Below are 18214 nucleotides of genomic sequence, written 5' to 3' on the forward strand. Positions count from 1 at the left end.
GTCATTTTTTTTACCTGTTTCTTTGTCTCCGCATTTTGGCTGCTTCCCTGTGTTAATAGAGTGGCTTTCTGTGCTATGTGTCCTATAGGGCCCAGTAGCTCAGCCTCCCCAATTATCTGAGGTGGACACTCTTGGTGCACCCCTTTGTGGGCTTTGTGCACAGTCTTGTTGTAGTTAAGCCTTAATTGTTGTAGGTATCACTGGGAGGAATTGACCTCCAGGCCAATTGGCTGTGAGAATCAGTTGTGTCTACAGTGGGAGAACTTCTGTGCTGGAGACACCCTTCTGGGGCAAGACTTGCTTCAGTGGGGCTTTGGTGCTCAGTGAGTCTGCCCCCTGAGTGTGTCCCTTATGGATCTGAGGAGTTGTAATCTGGATGGTCCCACTCTGACCACTGGGTACACTGGCTCTTGGATCTCAAAGGAGGTGCTAATTTAGCCTCCGACTGAGGCTACCCAGCAGGAGCTACAGAGAGTTCTGCAGATTCCTCTTCTTTGTTCGGGGTTTGGAGGTGCCCAGATGAGGCCCAGCTGTGAAGGAATGCAAGCTGCTGTGGGGCCTTGGGCCTTCTTGTGGATGTTCTGTGTCTCTCTGACCCAGCTGCAGTTCGTTAGGTAATTTCAGATTGCAAAGGGCCAGGTCATTCATATGCAAAAGTGCCTGCGCACAGCTTGGGTGGGGCTGGGTCTCAGTGAATCAACAGGGAGGAGCAGACAGCTATGGCTGCTCCTCAGCCCTGCCCTAAGAGGCCCCGAGTCTCAGTGTCCCGCGGTAATTGCTGCAAGCACCTCTTAGAGAAAGCCGCCCTCGAGTTCCGCCCGATGCCAGACAGTCTAGTTTCTCTCCATATGAGTCTGGGTCCCCAGAGGCTCTCCCGGAACTGGAGCTCAGAGCCATCGGGAGCTTGTGTCTCCCTCCCGATTGAAAAAGACAACCATGTTCTCAGTTGCCAGCCCTTTCCACCCGCGCCTCTGTATCTCTGCACTTTACTTCTGCTCCTCCTCTGAGTCTCAGTGTACTTTTCTCTTTCCTCCTAGTTGTAGAATTTCCACTCAGCCAGCCTTCCTGTGGTTCTGGATGATGTCCGTTCCGTCTTTTAGTTGTTTTTTTTGAAGTGGTTGTGCGAAGCAGCAATTTCTGGTGTTTTCCTATGCCACCATCTTGGTTTTCTCAATGGCTTTTTTTATACATCAATAATGAATTCTCAGAGAGGGAAACTAAACAAACAATCCCACTTACAATTGCAACAACAAAATAATAAGGTACTTAGGAATAAACTTAACGAAGGAATGTTACAGAAGATTTTGTTGATAGACACCAAAGTTTGAATTTTATGTAATTTTTTTATTGCTTAAAGTATTACAAAGGGTATTACATATGTGTCCTTTTTTACCCCCCGCCTTTGACAGTCCCCTAGCCTCCCCTACGCCCCAGTGTCTTATGTCCATTGGTTATGCTTATATGCATGCGTACAAGTCCTTCGGTTGATCTCTTACCCCCCTCCCTCCTGCTCCCCAACCCTTCCCAGCCTTCTCGCTGCAGTTTGACAATCTGTTTGAGGCAGCTCTGCCTCTGTATCTATTATTGTTCAAAAGTTTATAATGGTCTCTATTATCCATGAATGAGTGAGATCATGTGGTATTTTTCCTTCATTGACTGGCTTATTTAACTTAGCATAATGCTCTCCAGTTCCATCCATGCCGTTGCAAATGGTAAGAGTTCCTTCCTTTTTACAGCAGCATAGTATTCCATCGTGTAGATGTACCACAGTTTTCTAATCCATTCATCTACTGATGGGCACTTAGGCTGTTTCCAGAACTTTGCTATGGTGAATTGTGCTGCTATGAACATAGGGGTGCATATATACTTTCTGACTGGTGTTTCTGGTTTCTTGGGATATATTCCTAGAAGTGGCATCACAGGGTCAAATGGGAGTTCCATTTGTAGTTTTTTGAGGAAACTCCATACTGTCTTCCATAGTGGCTGCACCAGTCTGCATTCCCACCAGCAGTGCACTAGTGTTTCCTTTTCTCCACATCCTCTCCAGCACTTGTCGTTTGTTGATTTGTTGATGATAGCCATTCTGACAGTGTGAGATGGTACCTCATTGTTGTTTTGATTTGCATCTCTTGGATGATTAGTGACTTTGAGCATGTTTTCATATGTCTGTTTGCTTTCTGAATGTCCTCTTTTGAAAGTTGTCTATTTAGGTGTTTTGCCCATTTTTGGATTGGATTGTTTATCTTCCTTTTGTTAAGTTGTATGAGTTCCCTATAAATTTTGGAGATTAGGCCCTTATCAGATATGACATTGGCAAATATGTTTTCCCACGTAGTGGGTTTTCTTGTTGTTTTGTTGATGGTTTCTTTTGCTGTGCAGAAGCTTTTTATTTTGATGTATCCCAATTGTTCATTTTCTCTTTAGTTTCAAGTGCCCTAGGAGCTGTATCAGTGAAGAAATTGCTTCGGCATATGTCTGATATTTTGTTGCCTTTGGATTCCTCTAGTATTTTTATGGTTTCTTGTCATACATTTAAGTCCTTTATCCATTTTGAGTTTATTTTTGTGTATGGTGTAAGTTGGTGGTCTAGTTTCATTTTGTTGCATGTATCTATCCAATTTTCCCAACACCATTTATTGAAGAGACTATCTTGGCTCCATTGTATGTTCTTGCCTCCTTTGTCAAATATTAATTGAGCATATTGGTTCGGGCCGATTTCTGGGCTCTCTATTCTATTCCATTGATCTATATACCTGTTCTTGTGCCAGTACCAGGCAGTTTTGAGAACAGTGGCTTTGTAATACATCTTGACATCTGGTATTGAGATCCCACCTACTTTGTTCTTCTTTCTCAGGATTGCTGCAGCTATTTGGGGTCTTTTTTTATTCCAGATGAATTTTTGGAGAGTTCGTTCTAGATCTGTGAAGTATGCCATTGGTATTTTAATGGGAAGTGCGTTGAACTTATAGATTGCTTTGGATAGTATGGACATTTTAATGATGTTGATTCTACCAATCCATGAACACGGTATGTTCTTCCATCTGTTTATGTCTTCCTCTATCTCTATTTTCAACGTCCTGTAGTTTTCTGAGTAGTGGTCTTTTACCTCTTTAGTTAAGTTTATTCCTAGGTAGCTTAATTTTTTTGGTGCGATGGTAAATGGAATTGTTTTTATATTCTCTCTTTCTGAAAGTTCACTGTTGGTGTATAGAAATGCCTCAGATTTCTTGGGGTTAATTTTGTATCCTGCTACATTGCCAAATTCATGTATTAAGTCTAGTAGCTTTTTGATGGAGTCTTTAGGGTTTTGTATGTATAATATCATGTCGTCTGCAAATAAGGACAGTTTTACTTCCTCTTTTCCAATTTGGATGCCTTTTATTTCTTCTTTTTACCTAATCGCAATGGCTAACACTTCCAGTACTATGTTGAACAGGAGTGGTGAGAGGGGGCATCCCTGTCTTGTTCCTGTTCTTAGGGGAAGTGGTGTTAGTTTTTGTCCATTGAGTATGATGTTGGCTGTCGGTCTGTCATATATGGCTTTTATTATGTTGAGGTATGATCCCTCTACTCCCGCCTTACTGAGAGTTTTTTTTTTTTATCAAAAATGGGTGTTGAATTTTGTCAAACGCTTTTTCTGCTTAAATTGATATGACCATGTGGTTTTTTTCTTTCAATTTGTTTATGTGATGTATTGCGTTTATTGATTTGCGGATATTGTACCATCCTTGCATCCCTGGGATAAATCCTACTTGGTCATGGTGTATGATCTTTCTGATGTATTGCTGGATCCGATTTGCTAAGATTTTGTTGAGGATTTTGGCATCTGTGTTCATGAGGGATATTGGCCTCTAATTCTCTTTCATTGTGTTTTCTTTACCTGGTTTTGGTATTAGGGTGATGCTGGCTTCATAGAATGAGCTTGGAAGTGTTCCTTCCTGTTGAATTTTTTGTAGTAGTCTGAGGAGGATAGGTTTTGGTTCTTCCTTTATTTTTTGGTAAAACTCCCCTGTGAAGCCGTCTGGTCCTGGGCTTTTGTTTGATGGAAGCTTTTTGATGACTGCTTCAATTTCTTCCATAGTTATTGGCCTGTTGAGATTTTTAGATTCTTCCTGATTGAGTTTTGGAATGTTGTATTTTTCTAGGAATTTGTCCATTTCCTCCAGGTTGTCTAGTTTGTTGGAGTAGAGCTGTCCATAGTATTTTTTAACAGTCATTTGTATTTCTGTGGGGTCTGTTGTTATTTCTCCTCTATCGTTTCTGATTTTGTTTATTTGGGTCCTCTCTCTTTGCTTCTTGGTGAGTCTGGCTAGAGGTTCATCAATCTTGTTTATCCTTTCAAAGAACCAGCTCTTGGTTTCATTGATTTTCTGTATTGTTTTTTTGGTCTCTATGTCATTTATGTCTGCTCTAATCTTTATTATCTCCTTCCTTCTGCTCACTCTAGGGTTTTCTTGTTGTTCTCTTTCTAATTCTTTGAGTTGTATAGTTAGATTATTTACTACCATTTTTTCTTGTTTTTTGATATAGGCCTGTAGAGCTATAAACTTCCCTCTCAGGACTGCTTTCATTGTGTCCCATAGGTTTTGGATTGTTGTGTTTTCATTGTCATTAGTTTCCAGGATGTTTTTAATTTCTTCTTTGATCTCATTGGTAACCCAATTAATATTTAATAACATGCTATTCAGCTTCCAGATGTTTGAGTATTTTGGGTTGTTTTTATTGTAGTTCATTTCTAATATTATGCCCTCGTGGTCTGAGAAGATGCTTTTTATGATTTCAGTCCTCTTGAATTTGGGGAGACTTTGCTTGTGACCCAATATGTGGTCTATTTTTGAATATGTCTTATGAGCACTTGAGTAGAATGTATATTCCGCAGCTTTGGTTTGAAGTGTTCTGAAGATGTCTATTAAGTCCATCTGATCTAGTGAGTCATTTAGGATTGCTGTTTCTTTGCTGATTGTTTGTCTAGAGGACTTATCCAGTGATGTCAGTGGTGTATTAAAGTCCCCTACTATGTTTGTATTGTTGTCGATCTCTCCTTTGATATCTTCCAGGAGTTTTTTTTATGAATTTGGGTGCTCCTGCATTGGGTGCATATATGTTTACCAGGGTTATATCTTCTTGTTGTATTGATCCCTTTAGTAGTATGAAGTGGCCTTCCTTTTCTCTTGTTATGGCCTTCACTTTGAGGTCTATTTTGTCCAATATAAGTATTGCTACCCCAGCTTTCTTTTCCTTTCCATTTGCCTGAAAGATATTTTTCCATAATTTCACTTTCAGTCTGTGTGAGTCCCTTCTAATGAGGTGGGTTTCTTGTATACAGCAGATGTATGGGTCATGTTTTTTTATCCATTCAGCCACTCGATGTCTTTTGGTTGGAGCATTTAGTCCGTTTATGTTTAAAGTTATTATTGAAAGGTACTTGTTTGTAGTCCTTTCTTTTTGTGTGTGGCTGTTTTCTTTCTGAGCTTTTTATTTCTTCTTTTTACACCAGTCCCTTTAGCATTTCTTGCATTGCCGGCTTGGTGGTGATAAACTCCCTTAGCCTTTTTTTGTCTGTGAAGCTTCTTATTTCCCCTTCAAGTTTGAATGATAGCCTTGCTGGATAGAGTATTCTTGGATTCAGTCCCTTGCTTTGTATCACTTTGTAAATTTCCGTCCATTCTTTTCTGGCCTGATGTGTTTCTGTTTAGAAATCATATGATAATCTAATGGGAGATCCCTTGTATGTAACTTTCCGTCTCTCTCTTGCAGCCTGTAAGATTCTCTCTTTGTCCTGAACATTTACCATGGTAGTTATGATGTGTCTTGGTGTGGGTCTTTTCGGGTTCACCTTGTTTGGGACTCTCTGGGCTTGTGTGATTTTTTTCTTCCCCACCTCAGGGAAGTTTTCTGATATTATTTCTTCGAATAGGTTATCTAATCCTTGTGCATCTTTCTGTTGTTCTGGCACCCCTATTATTCGTATGTTGTTTCGTTTCATGTTGTCCCAAACCTCCCTTAGGCTCTCCTCCTGTCTTTTAATTTTTTTCTCCAATTGCAGTACATTTTGGGTGTGTTTTGCTTCCTTGTCTTCTAATTCACTAATTCGGTCCTCCGCTTTTCGTAGTCTACTGTTGATACTTTCAATGTTGTTTTTTATTGCAGCTATATCACTCTTCATTTCTTCTTGGGTCTTACTTAAGTTGTTGATTTTTTCATCTGTTTCTTCTAGCTTCTTGCATTTGCTATTGACTTTTTCATCTGTTTCTTCTTGCTTCTTGCAGAAGTTGTTGACTTTTTCCTCCATCCGGTTTATGCACTCTAGGACCCTTATTCTGAATTCTTTTTCTGTCATGTTGCATGCCTCTGTATTACTTAGCTGCTTTTCTGGAGAGTCCTCCTTTTCTTTCCTTTTGGCGTTTCTTTGTCTACCCATGTTTGATCTCACTGACATATCTAGACGTTGAGTTGTTCAGTGGCTGCTCCCTGGGTGGCAGTGGTTCCTTGGGCTGCGGTTGCTCCTCGGGCGGTTGCGGTAGCAGCTCCTCCTCAGTTGGCAGCAGCTCCTCTGGTGGGTGCTGTTCACAGCTGTGGTGGCTCTTCTGGCTGGTGGGGGGAGGCTTCACGTACAGCTGCTGTTCCTCAGACAGAGAGTGTGGTGCTCAGGAGGCTGCTGTTGCTTGAATCTGCTGCGTTGATTTAAAGGCACAAAATACAACACAACAAGGCACCACGTACCAGGCACTAAACACAAATATATTCACGATATTAATAACCCCAAATAAAGGTGACCACCTGAATTAAGAGAATTAGGGGATAAGGAAGAAAGAAGAGAAAAAGATAAAAGAGAAAAAAGAAAAGAAAAGAAAAGTAGGGGGGGGGAAAGGAGGGCAAAAATGAAATTGGGAAAAAGGAGGGGGAAAGAAAAGAGAAAAAGAAAAAGAAAAAAAAAAGAGCGAAAAGAGAGAATGAAGTAGAAGAGGGAAAGAGACTATGTATATGAGGAGAAAACTCCTATAGAACCGCCACTAATCCCATCAAATTCCAGCAACAGCTCCCTGGAGATGAATGCAGACTAGAAACAACCAATAATATCAAGGGAGGCAAGGGAAAACAGAAGCACAAAAATAACCGGGGGGGAGGAGGGGGTGGTGGGGGCGGGGGGGGGTGGAGGGAGGGGAAAAACCAGTCCTAAAAAGCACACACACACACACACACACACACACACAAAACAAACAAACAACAACAACAAAAAACAATATACTCAACAATCAAGCAAACAGCAACAAAACAATAGAAAGATAGAAGAAAAAAAATTTTGGATAGTGAAGGTAAGGGATATGTGTATAAGGATTTAGAGCAGTGGATTGGAAATAGGATATATAAGTAGGGTGAAATTTTGACAGGAGGTAAACAGAAGGAGTAGGGAAAATCTAAAGCAGGAATAGGGTAAGAGAAACAGGACAACAAAAGGGGAAAAGTGAGGGAGAGGGTTTTAGCATTTTTTTTTCTTAATTAAATCTTTATTGTTCAGATTATTACATTTGTTCCTCTTTTTTCCCCCCATAACTCCCCTCCTCCCAGTTCCCGCCCCACCCTCCGCCCTCACTCCCCACCCACTGTCCTCATCCATAGGTGCATGATTTTTGTCTAGTCTCTTCCCGCATCTCCCACACCCCTTTCCCCCCCAAGAATAGTCAGTCCATTCCCTTTCTATGTCCCTGATTCTATTATGATCACCAGATTATTTATTCACTTGATTCTTAGATTCACTTGTTGATAGATGCATGTTTGTTGTTCATAATTTGTATCTTTACCTTTTTCTTCTTCTTCCTCTTCTTAAAGGATATCTTTCAGCATTTCATATAATACTGGTTTGGTGGTGATGAACTCCTTTAGCTTTTCCTTATCTGTGAAGCTCTTTATCTGACCTTCAGTTCTGACTGATAGCTTTGCTGGATAAAGTAATCTTGGTTGTAGGTTCTTGGTATTCATCACTTTGAATATTTCTTGCCATTCCCTTCTGGCCTGCAAAGTTTCTGTTGAGAAATCAGCTGACAGTCCTATGGGTACTCCCTTGTAGGTAACTGAGTTTCTTTTCTCTTGCTGCTCTTAAGAGTCTCTCTTTGTCTTTTGCTCTTCGCATTTTAATGATGATGTGTCTTGGTGTGGTCCTCTTTGGATTCCTTTTGTTTGGGGTTCTCTGCGCTTCCTGGACTTGTAAGTCTATTTCTTTCACCTGGTAGGGGAAGTTTTCTGTCATTATTTCTTCAAATAGGTTTTCAATATCTTGCTCTCTCTCATCTTCTGGTACCCCTATAATTCTGATGTTGGTATGCTTGAAGCTGTCCTAGAGGCTCCTTACACTATCTTCGTATTTTCGGATTCTTTTTTCATTTTGCTTTTCCGGTTGGGTGTTTTTAGCTTCTTCGCATTTCAAATCTTTGCCTTGATTCTTGAGGTCCTCTGGTCTGCTGTTGGGAGTCTGTATAATATTCGTTATTTCAGTCCGTGTATGTTTAATTTCTAGTTGGTTCTTCATCATAACATCGAGGGTCTCATTAGATTTGTTGAGGATCTCATTAAGTTTATCAGCGGCTTCTAGACAGTTCTTGAGAGACCTTAAAAGTGTGGTTCTGAACTGAATATCCTCCATTGACAGTTTTGTCCTGTTTCTTTGTCTCCGCATTTTTTATGCTTTCTTGGTGCACCCCCTAGTGGTCTTTGTGTGCAGTCCTCCTGTAGTTAAGCCTTGATTGTTGTAGTTAATACTAGGGGGATTTGACCTCCAGGCCAGCTGGCTGTGAGAATCAGCTGTGTCTGCAGTGGGAAAACTTCTGTCCTCTAGGGAGGTGCTAATCTAGCCTTTGCCTGAGGCTATCTGGCAAATGGCTCTGTGCAGGGCTTGGGCGGGGTGGGTGGGTTGCTCGGGCTGGGGATCAACAGGGTGGGCCGGAGAGAGCAGTTATGGCGGCTCTCAGTTCCATCTGTAGGGGCTCTGCCTCACAGAGTCCCAGCAACCGCTGCAAACCTCAGAGAGAAAGCTGCCTTCGAGTTCCGACTGAAGCCAGACAGTCCCGCTTCTCCCATTTGAGTCTGGGTCCCTAGAGACTCGCCCGGATCTGGAGCTCAGAATCTGAGACTCCCTCCCGATTGAAAGCACCAACCGCGCCCTCCGCCACCAGCCCGCTCTGTGTGCACTCCGTACCTGAGTATTTCACTTCAGCACTGCGCCTCCTCTGAGTCTGGGTATGATATTCTCTCCTCCTAGTTGTAGAATTTCCACTTAGCCAGCCTTCCTGTGGTTCTGGATGATGTCCGTTCCGTCTTTTAGGTGTGTTTTGATTTGGTTGTTCAAGGCAGCAATCTCCGGCGTTAACCTATGCCGCCATCTTGGTTCTCTCCCTGTCCGAGGGTTTTAGCATTTAGGTAAAATTGAGGTAGGGAAAATTGATGCTAAAGGAACGATGAAAATAGAATGGAGAACACTAACCCCAAAATAAAATGAAGAGAAAATAAAATGGCACTTTAAAAAATGGTAAAATGGTAGCAATAATAATACTGGTTAAAAATAAAAATGTAGTAATTAAAAGGATAAAATCAGGTGATGGAAAAAGAAGAAAAAAACATTGGTTTCTTAGTTAAAAGGTGAAAAAAGAAAAAAGAAAAAAAAATTTGCAGTAGTGAAGGTCCTTCGGTTCTTGTACTCGTCAGTCTGGCTCACCTTAGTCCTGCCAGGTTTTCAGGAGAGTGTTGAATATCCCTGTGATACACTGTTCCTCCGTGTTGTAAACCACAGTCCTGATTTTAAAGCAGGCTGTATTTGTGTCCCAGACTGCCCCAATTTGTTTTTAGCTAAGAGTCAGTTTGTGGCTCAACCTCTGGGTGGCAATGTTTTTGGGTTGGCCTCTGAGGCTATAGGGCCTCTCTGTCCAGTAGCTTGGGTTTATCGTCTCTATTGCACTTAAAACTGGTTTGGGGAAGTCCACTGCCAAGAGCTGGTTCCTTAATCGTTACCGCTCTGTGTTGTTGCTGGGATTGAAAATCCCTCTATAGGCCAGACCCTGTTAACTCCCAGGGACTGATCAGATTATTTTAATCCTTGATCTCGTTCAGGGTGGAATCTGGGTGTTGCTGTGCTCCTTGCCTGGGGGCTAGGTGGAGGAGTCCCACCCTCTGGAGAGAATGGCTGCCCCGATCCTGGGCCCCGGGGGTGTCTCAGCACTCAATTCACTGCCACCTCTCCTGGCCCCCCCTCCCCCATCAGTCTCTCCCCAGATTCCACTCGTCCGCACCTTCTCCCTCTCTTCAGCACAGGTGAGTGTCTGTATCTGAAATGTCTTATGAACAGGATTCAGTGAAAACAAACAAACGCCGGCCGCGGAAACGGGGAAGGCTTGGTTTCTGTAAGCTCTTCTCTTACCGGCACTGCATGGTCTGGTCAGCTCTTCAGGCTGCCCCCTTTAGGCTCAGTCCTCCGTGATCACAGAACCCAGCTCTCAAGTCCCCTGGCGCCAGGAATCCCGAGGATCTCCTTTCCCCAGTCAGGGGCTGTGCCTGTCCCAAGGGACGCGGCTGTCTGCCATGCAGTCTCCCTCCGACCCTCTGGGCTCAGAGGTCTGGCAAACTTTCCTGCCAAAATCCCTGGTTTTTTTTTTTTACCTTTCCAGGGGAGTTATGCCCTTCCTGGCTGCAAACCGTCTCACCAGCTGAGTAATTTCGCCATTTCGGGGTGGGTGTTATTAGTTTCAGCTGCTCACTCCATTTGCTCCGGGACACGACCTGGGAGGGGTCTGCCTATATCGCCGCCATCTTCGGACTCGAATTTTATGTAATTTTCATGTGTTATAAAATATATATTTTTTTAACCATTAGAAAGTGTAAAAACCACTCAGCTGGTTTGTGGGCTTTATAAAAACAGGCTGGAGCCCTAGCCAGTTTGGCTCAATGGATAGAGCATTGGCCTACGGACTGAAGGGTCCCAGGTTCAATTCCTGTCAAGGGTACACACCTCGGTTGCAGGCTCCTCCCTGGCCCGAGCCCTGGTTGAGGCTTGTGCAGTAGGCAATCAATTGATGTGTTTCTCTCAGATTGATATTTCTCTCTGTCTTTCCCTTTCTCTTCCACTCTCTGAAAATAGGCTGGATTTGACCTTAGGCCGTAGTTTTTGCTGACTTTGTATCTAGATTAGCATTTATTTTACTTAGTACTGGATACTTGGTAGTTATTCTTATAATGTCTTAATGTGATACTGTCTTCCATTTTTAATTATTGAGAAGTTAGCTGTCAGTCTAATTATCCTTTCTTTTTAGGTAATGTGGTGATAAGTTTTTCTTTGGTTGTATTTTATTTATTTTTTAATATATTTAAAAAATATATTTTATTGATTTTTTACAGAGAGGAAGGGAGAGGGATAGAGAGCTAGAAACAGCTATGAGAGAGAAACATTGATCAGCTGCTTCCTGAACATCCCCTACTGGGTATGTGCCCGCAACCAAGGTACATGCCCCTGACTGGAATCGAACCTGGGACCCTTCAGTCCGCAGGCCGATGCTCCATCCTCTGAGCCAAACCGGTTAGGGCTATTTTTTTTAAATATTTTTGTTGACTTTTAGAGAGAGGGGAAGGGAGAGGGAGAAAGAGAAACACTGATATGAGAGCAGAACATTGATTGACTATCTCCTGCACGCCCCCTACCAGGGATTGAGCCTGAAACTTGGGCATGTGCTGTGATTAGGAATCCAACCTGCAACCTTTCAGTGCATGGGATGATGCCAAATCAGCTGAGCTACACCTGCCAGTGCTTCTTAGTTGCTTTTAAGAACTTCTTATTGTCTTTGGTGCAGGTCCCTGTGATATATCTAAATGTCGCTTTATTTTCATTTAACCTGGTCAGGATTGATTGAGGATCCAGAATCTGAAGATTCGTGTCTCATTACCTATGGAAATTTTCAGCCATTATTTTTGCTCATATCATATATCATATCATATAAAACATAGGAGGTGGGAAAATCCATTTGAAGGTTTTTTGCAGTTATAATGTAAGATATTATCTATTATATTATTTACTACAATGTGTTACTTAAAAAGAACTCCCTCTTAGTATTGAGTGCTAGACAATTTCTGTGTAGATGACCTCATAAGCTTCCTTTTAAAATTTTTAAAATTTTTATAGGCAAAAGCTTTTAATAGAACTTAGTTATGTAAAGTACTGTGCACTCTAAAAGATATAGAAAACTAGAGTTTCAAGTCTTTATTTAAAAAAGCCATTAAGCTTCATTGAAAAACCAAGTGTAGAGTACAAGACTGCAACAAGGGCTATGGCAATTCCATGGCATCTAGACCCCAAGTCTTTCATGCTGTCGGTCAGTGGATATCACACTGATCTGCTGTGTGGACACAGGCACGTCTAGCCTAGGAGTGAGGTGGGGAGTTGCATCTGGGTTCTGTTGTCAGTTCATTATTCTTGAACTGGAACAGGCCAAGAAGTAGCCAGCATGAAGGATTAAGTTGGAATGCGCCTCTCCCCTCCCATACCTCCAACCTTCAACTTCTGGTTGTTGGTTCTTCCTAGGATCTGTGTTGAGTTCTTGTAAGTTTACTGTTAAATGCTGTCCATGATAGGGCCTTAGAGCTTGGTCTAATGGTGGTGATTTCTGTAGTCCTCTCATGTACTGCCACTCTCATTTCACTGAGTGCTGCAAGTGACCCTTTTCTCACCATCTCTGATCTACCCTTCATGGACATCTCACTGGCCAGTTACTTGAAATATTCTGGAAGATCAGCATATTCATTTCCATAGATGACCTTAATCCCTTTGTCCAGCCTGTTTTCTTGAAGCTTCTTGAACTTATCTACATCTCCTTTTCAAACCAGTATGAAATGTTCTAAGTCAGATTTATGCTTGACATCCTCCAGCAAAAAGGGCTTAGAAAGTGATATCACCCATAGTCCAGTCACAATCCAGGAAAAGAAATGACTTGTTTTCATAGAGTTTCTGAGTTTCTTGTAACTTCATTGTCCCTGAGCACATTCTGATACACTGCTCGTTAAAGGACAGTGCCACTGGGGTTGGTATAACATGCTCAGCTTCCAATTCTCTTGAGTCCATTCTAGAGCCTTTTTTGCACCAGTAAGGTCAAGGATTCAAGTTGTTTTCTCTGGTCTGCTGCATACAGTTCCAGGAGATTGTCAAAATTTGTAGTCAATACCAGTGCTCCACTTTTCATCAGGTGGAAAATTGACTGAAGTATCTGTTTTCCAGAGTCTTCCATCTTTGACTCCAAGCCATTGAATACTTCATGTAAACAGTTCTTGAAAAACGTGGATTGAACATTATACTATATGAGGAGAGTCTCTGAATAGGTCATGGGCAACATGAACAGATTTTTGTCTCCATGGAGACATTTCTGAAATTTTTTGCTCTCAGTTTCTAGAAGATCAAGATGAATGGCAGCATCAGCAGGCCTGAATTAACTCCTTCCAGGATTTTAGGGCTGGAACCTGAGTTGCACTTGCAGCACTAATGCTTGTTCCAATCATCAGCACAAGTTCCCAAGGCTTCTTACTTTTTAAGCTTGGAAGCAGCTTCCTGTGCTTTTTGGTGGGGTGCGCCATCTCTGAAAAAAAAAAAAAAAATGAGAGGCCCGGTGCATGAAATTTGTGTGTGGGGTGAGGAGTTCTCTCAGCCTGGCCTACACCTTCAATCGGGACCCCTCGGGGATGTCCGACTGCCTTTTGTAATCCGGGACCGCTGGCTCCTAACTGGTCACCTGCCTGCCTGCCTGCCTGATTGCCCCTAACCACCTCTCCCTGCCTCATGACCCCTAACCACCTCTGTCTGTCTGACTGATCACCCCTAACTGCTCCCCTACTGGCCTGATTGCCCCTAACTGCTCTCCTGCTGGCCTGATTGCCCCTAACCGCCTCTGCCTCATCCTGCTCCTGGGACCCAGGATTCCCTCCTCTGGCTGGTTGCAGGCACCCAGGACCTGGGCTTCTCTCCCTCTGGCCAGCTGCAGGTACCCAGGACCCGGGCCGGCTTCCCCCGGGCTGGCTGCAGTCGCAGGGGACTGTGGGCGGGTGGCTTCACCTGGACCGCAGCCACAGACACCCGGGACCACGGAGCGGGTGGCTTGTCCCTCTCTCGGGCCACAGCTGCAGGCGCTGGTGCCTGGGACCACAGGGCGGGTGGCTTGACCCTCTCCTGGGCCGTAACTGCAGGTGCTGGTGCCCGGGACCACTGGGCAGATGGCTTATCCCTCTCCCAGGCTGCAGGTGCAGATGCAGCACTGGCACCTGGGACCGTGGGGATTGTGGGGCATGCGGATTGTCCCTCTCCCAGGCTGCAGGTGTAGGCACAGCTGCTGGCACCTGGGACCATGTGGCGGGTGGCTTGTCCCTCTCTCAGGCTGCAAGCACAGGCGTAGCCGCTGGTGCCTGGGACCGCGGGGCAGGTGGCTTGTCCCTCTCCCGGGCTGTAGACTGGCTGGTACCCATTCTTCTCTTGTGAGCTCATTTGTGCCTGGCTGGTCCCCATTCCTCTCTCAGGAGCTCATTTGTGCCTGGCTGGTCCCCATTCCTCTCTTGCGAGCTCATTTGTGCCTGGCTGATCCCCATTCCTCTCTCCCCAGTGTTGAGTGTCTGAGCCCTTATGGCATGATGGAGTGAGGGCGTGACAACCATTTGCATATTAGCTCTTTATTATATAGGATATCAGAAGTCTGGCTCCCTGTAGAAGCCATTCATCCAGTCTTGTGCAAAAATGAAAATTTCCTTGTCATTGCTTTCCCTCCTATGAAGCTTCTGAGAAGGTATATTTATATCCGCTCCAAATGCTGCTGCTCTAACTCATAAGCTCTCTTTTATTTAAGTTATCACTTTTTTGGTTTGGTTGCTGAGAAGTATAGCATTACGTATAATATTAATATGTAGTGTCTAAGAACTTAGTACATTTATTTGTGCACATTTTATCCTGTATATAATTATACATGATAAATACACAAGTATTTTTATATTATCAATATGCATTTTACATTACTAATAGTTTGCTTGATCTTTGTTTTTTAAACTATGTTCAGAACAATCCTTTGTATCTGTATGCAGTTAATGGATTAATTGGAAAGCTACTGATTGTTATTTGAATGCTTCTTTAAGTTTGCAAGATTTAGGCTAGTGCTTTAACATAGACTTCTTTCATTTTAGAGAACTCAATTTCCTGCATCTGCTGAATCTCAAAAACCCCACCTGAAAAAAGGTCTGTATACAATTTTATTGTATATTTGCAGATTTCTCTTATTTCTTTTTTCTATATGAATTAGAGCTTCTTAAAATATGATTGTTGACAAAAGTACTATAATTGGGTTTTTCCATAGCGAGTTTTTATTTTATGGAATTGTTAGGTATTGGAAGGTTGATTTTACCTGTAACTGTGTTTAAATGGAGTTTTATTATATAACTAGAGGCCCGGTGCACAAAAATTTGTGCACTCGGCGGGGAGGGGGGTCCCTCAGCCCGGCCTGTGCCTTCTCGCAGTCCGGAACCCCTTGGGAGATAATGACCTGCTGGCTTAGGCCTGCTCCCGGGTGGCAGAGGGCAGGCCCAGTCCCTAGGTGTAGCCCCTGGTCGGGCTCAGAGCAGGGCCAATTGGGGAGTTGGGGCACCGCCCCCTGTCATGCACAGAGTAGGGCGGATCGGGAGGTTGCGATGCCACCCTCAGTCATGCTCAGGGTAGGGCTGATTGGGGGGTTGGGGTACCGCCCCCTGTCACACTCAAGGCAGGGTCGATGGGGAGGTTGCGGCGGCACCCCCTGTCACGCACAGAGCAGGGCCAATCGGGGTTGGGGCGCTGCCCCCTGTCATGCACAGAGCAGGGCCAATCAGGGGGTTGGGGCGCCTTCCCCTGTCACGAACAGAGCAGGGTGGATAGGGAGGTTGTGGCCCCGCCCCCTGTCACACAGAGCCGCAGGGCGATCAGGGGGTTTGGGCGCTGCCCCTTGTCATGCTGATCCCGGTGCCGGGAGGCCTCGTGGCTCCGCTGATCCTGGTGCTGGGAGGCATATTACCCTTTTACTATATAAAGTAGAGGCCTGGTGCACGGGTGGGTGCTGGCTGGTTTGCCCTGAAGGGTGTCCTGGATCAGGGTGGGGGTCCCCACTGGGGTGCCTGGCCAGCCTAGGTGAGGGGATGATGGCTGTTTGCAGCTGGTCACACATCCTTCAGGGTGGGGGTCCCCACTGGGGTGCCTGGCCAACCTGGGTGAGGGGATGATGGCTGTTTGCAGCTGGTCACACACCCTTCAGGGTGGGGGTCTCCACTGGGGTGCCTGGCCAATCTGGGTGAGGGGCTGAGGGCTGTTTTCAGGCTGGGGGTGACTGAAGCTCCCAACCGCTCCTTTTTTTCTTTTTTCTTCTTTTTTATTCTGGGCCAGCTTTAGCTCTGAGGCTTGGCTCCAGCTCTTAGGCCTCCACTGCTGAAAGTAGGTTTCTGGCCTTTGCTTACAATGCTGCGATCCTGCTGGCTGAAGCCCGGCGGACTAAAGCAGGTTTCTGGGGTTTTGTTTAGCTTCTATATTTGTTACATAGTTGCTTAGAGTTGCAGCTCAGAGGCCTGCAGCGGCAGGCGGGGAACGTTGGAGTCCTCCGTCACTGAAGCAAGCAAGCCTCATGTTAGTTTCAAGCTGCCTGGCTGCCGGCCGCCATCTTGGCTGGCAGTTAATTTGCATATTTCCCTGATTAGCCAATGGGAAGGGTAGCGGTCGTAAGCTAATTACCATGTTTCTCTTTTATTAGATAGGATGTGTACTAATTTCCCACTTGTGAAAAAACCACTCTAAAATTCCCATAAATACATATCAGGCCTCAATAATCTCATATATATGTTAAGTAAATGTTCAGTTTTACAAAAATTGAGTCTGGGAAGCCTAACTTGGTAAGGTCCTATACCAGTGGTTCTTAACCTTCCTAATGCCGTGACCCTTTAATACAGTTCCTTATGTTGTGGTGACCCCCAACCATAAAATTATTTTCATTGCTACTTCATAACTGTAATTTTGCTACTGTTATGAATTGTAATGTAAATATCTGATATACAGGATGTATTTTCATTGTTAGAAATTGAACATAATTAAAACAGTGATTAATCACAAAAACAATATGTAATTATATATGTGTTTTCCAGTGGTCTTAGGCGACCCCTGTGAAAGGGTCGTTCGACCCCCAAAGGGGTCGCGACCCACAGGTTGAGAACCGCTGACCTATACTGTAATGAAGTGCATTTTATAATCTGATAGGAATATGATACATATTTTATTTAGAGGAACAGGATATCTTCATTTGTTAACCTATAGCCTTAGGAGGGTTTGCATCCGGTTGTAGGTTACTACGTATATTGGATATTTTCCTATGCCTCAACTATTTATTTCACCAGGCTGTACTTCCTTTGCAACATGTGTTTTCCTATAGTCTGCTAAGAGTTTGAAAGTTAATTTATCATTAAATTGTTTAGTTTACTTGGGGCATTTCTGTTACTCTTTTTTTTTTTTTAAGTATATCATTAATCATTTTTTTAATATTTTTATTGATTTTTTACAGAGAGGAAGGGAGAGAGATAGAGAGTTAGAAACATCGATGAGAGAGAAACATCGATTAGCTGCCTCCTGCACATCTCCTACTGGGGATGTGCCCGCAACCCAGGTACATGCCCTTGACCGGAATCGAACCTGGGACCTTTCAGTCCGCAGGCTGACGCTCTACCCACTGAGCCAAACTGGTTTCGGCTCTGTTACTCTTTGAAATTATAATTTAAATTATTGGAAAATCTGATTGCTTTTCAGGAATTTATTTTCAAAGAGTTTTCCAGGATTATATCTTTCACTGAAAGAGCAGTACTTCTGTAATTTAGATTATTTGTTATATAGATGTAATTCTGCCAATCCTATATAATAAAAGGGTAATATGCAAATTGACCCTAATGGTGGAATGACCAGAATGACCGCTGGACCAGTCAGTATTAGGTGCACTGACCACCTCTTGGTCCCTTTCCCTGGCCGGAAGGCTCTGATTGCCTGATGGTGAACGGGGAACTGGGGGTGGGTGGCAGGGGACGCAGGCGACGTCAGGCCAAGGCCCCTTTCCTGCCAGTTGCCCCACACACAGAGGGTGACCTGCGGCAGGGGTGGGGCCAGCGAGCAGACATGATCGGCCGACCTCTTGGTCCCTTCCCTCGGCCG

General features: G+C 43.9%; 1 protein-coding gene and 1 pseudogene across 3 annotated transcripts in view; one reads left to right on the top strand and one right to left on the bottom strand.

The window, feature by feature from the left end:
• BBS4 (Bardet-Biedl syndrome 4) overlaps positions 1-18214 on the top strand; it is a 131070-nt gene that overhangs the window by 15859 nt on the left and 96997 nt on the right. For all 3 annotated transcript variants that reach the window (XM_036348363.1, XM_036348355.1, XM_036348373.1), the window contains exon 2: positions 15190-15241. In XM_036348363.1, the coding sequence (XP_036204256.1) occupies positions 15190-15241 (52 nt within the window). The remainder of the gene's footprint in view (positions 1-15189; positions 15242-18214) is intronic.
• LOC118675507 lies at positions 12224-13602 on the bottom strand (annotated as a pseudogene).

Source organism: Myotis myotis, unplaced genomic scaffold (assembly GCF_014108235.1).
Source record: "Myotis myotis isolate mMyoMyo1 unplaced genomic scaffold, mMyoMyo1.p scaffold_m19_p_1, whole genome shotgun sequence".
In the NCBI taxonomy this organism is placed as follows: Eukaryota; Metazoa; Chordata; class Mammalia; order Chiroptera; family Vespertilionidae; genus Myotis; species Myotis myotis.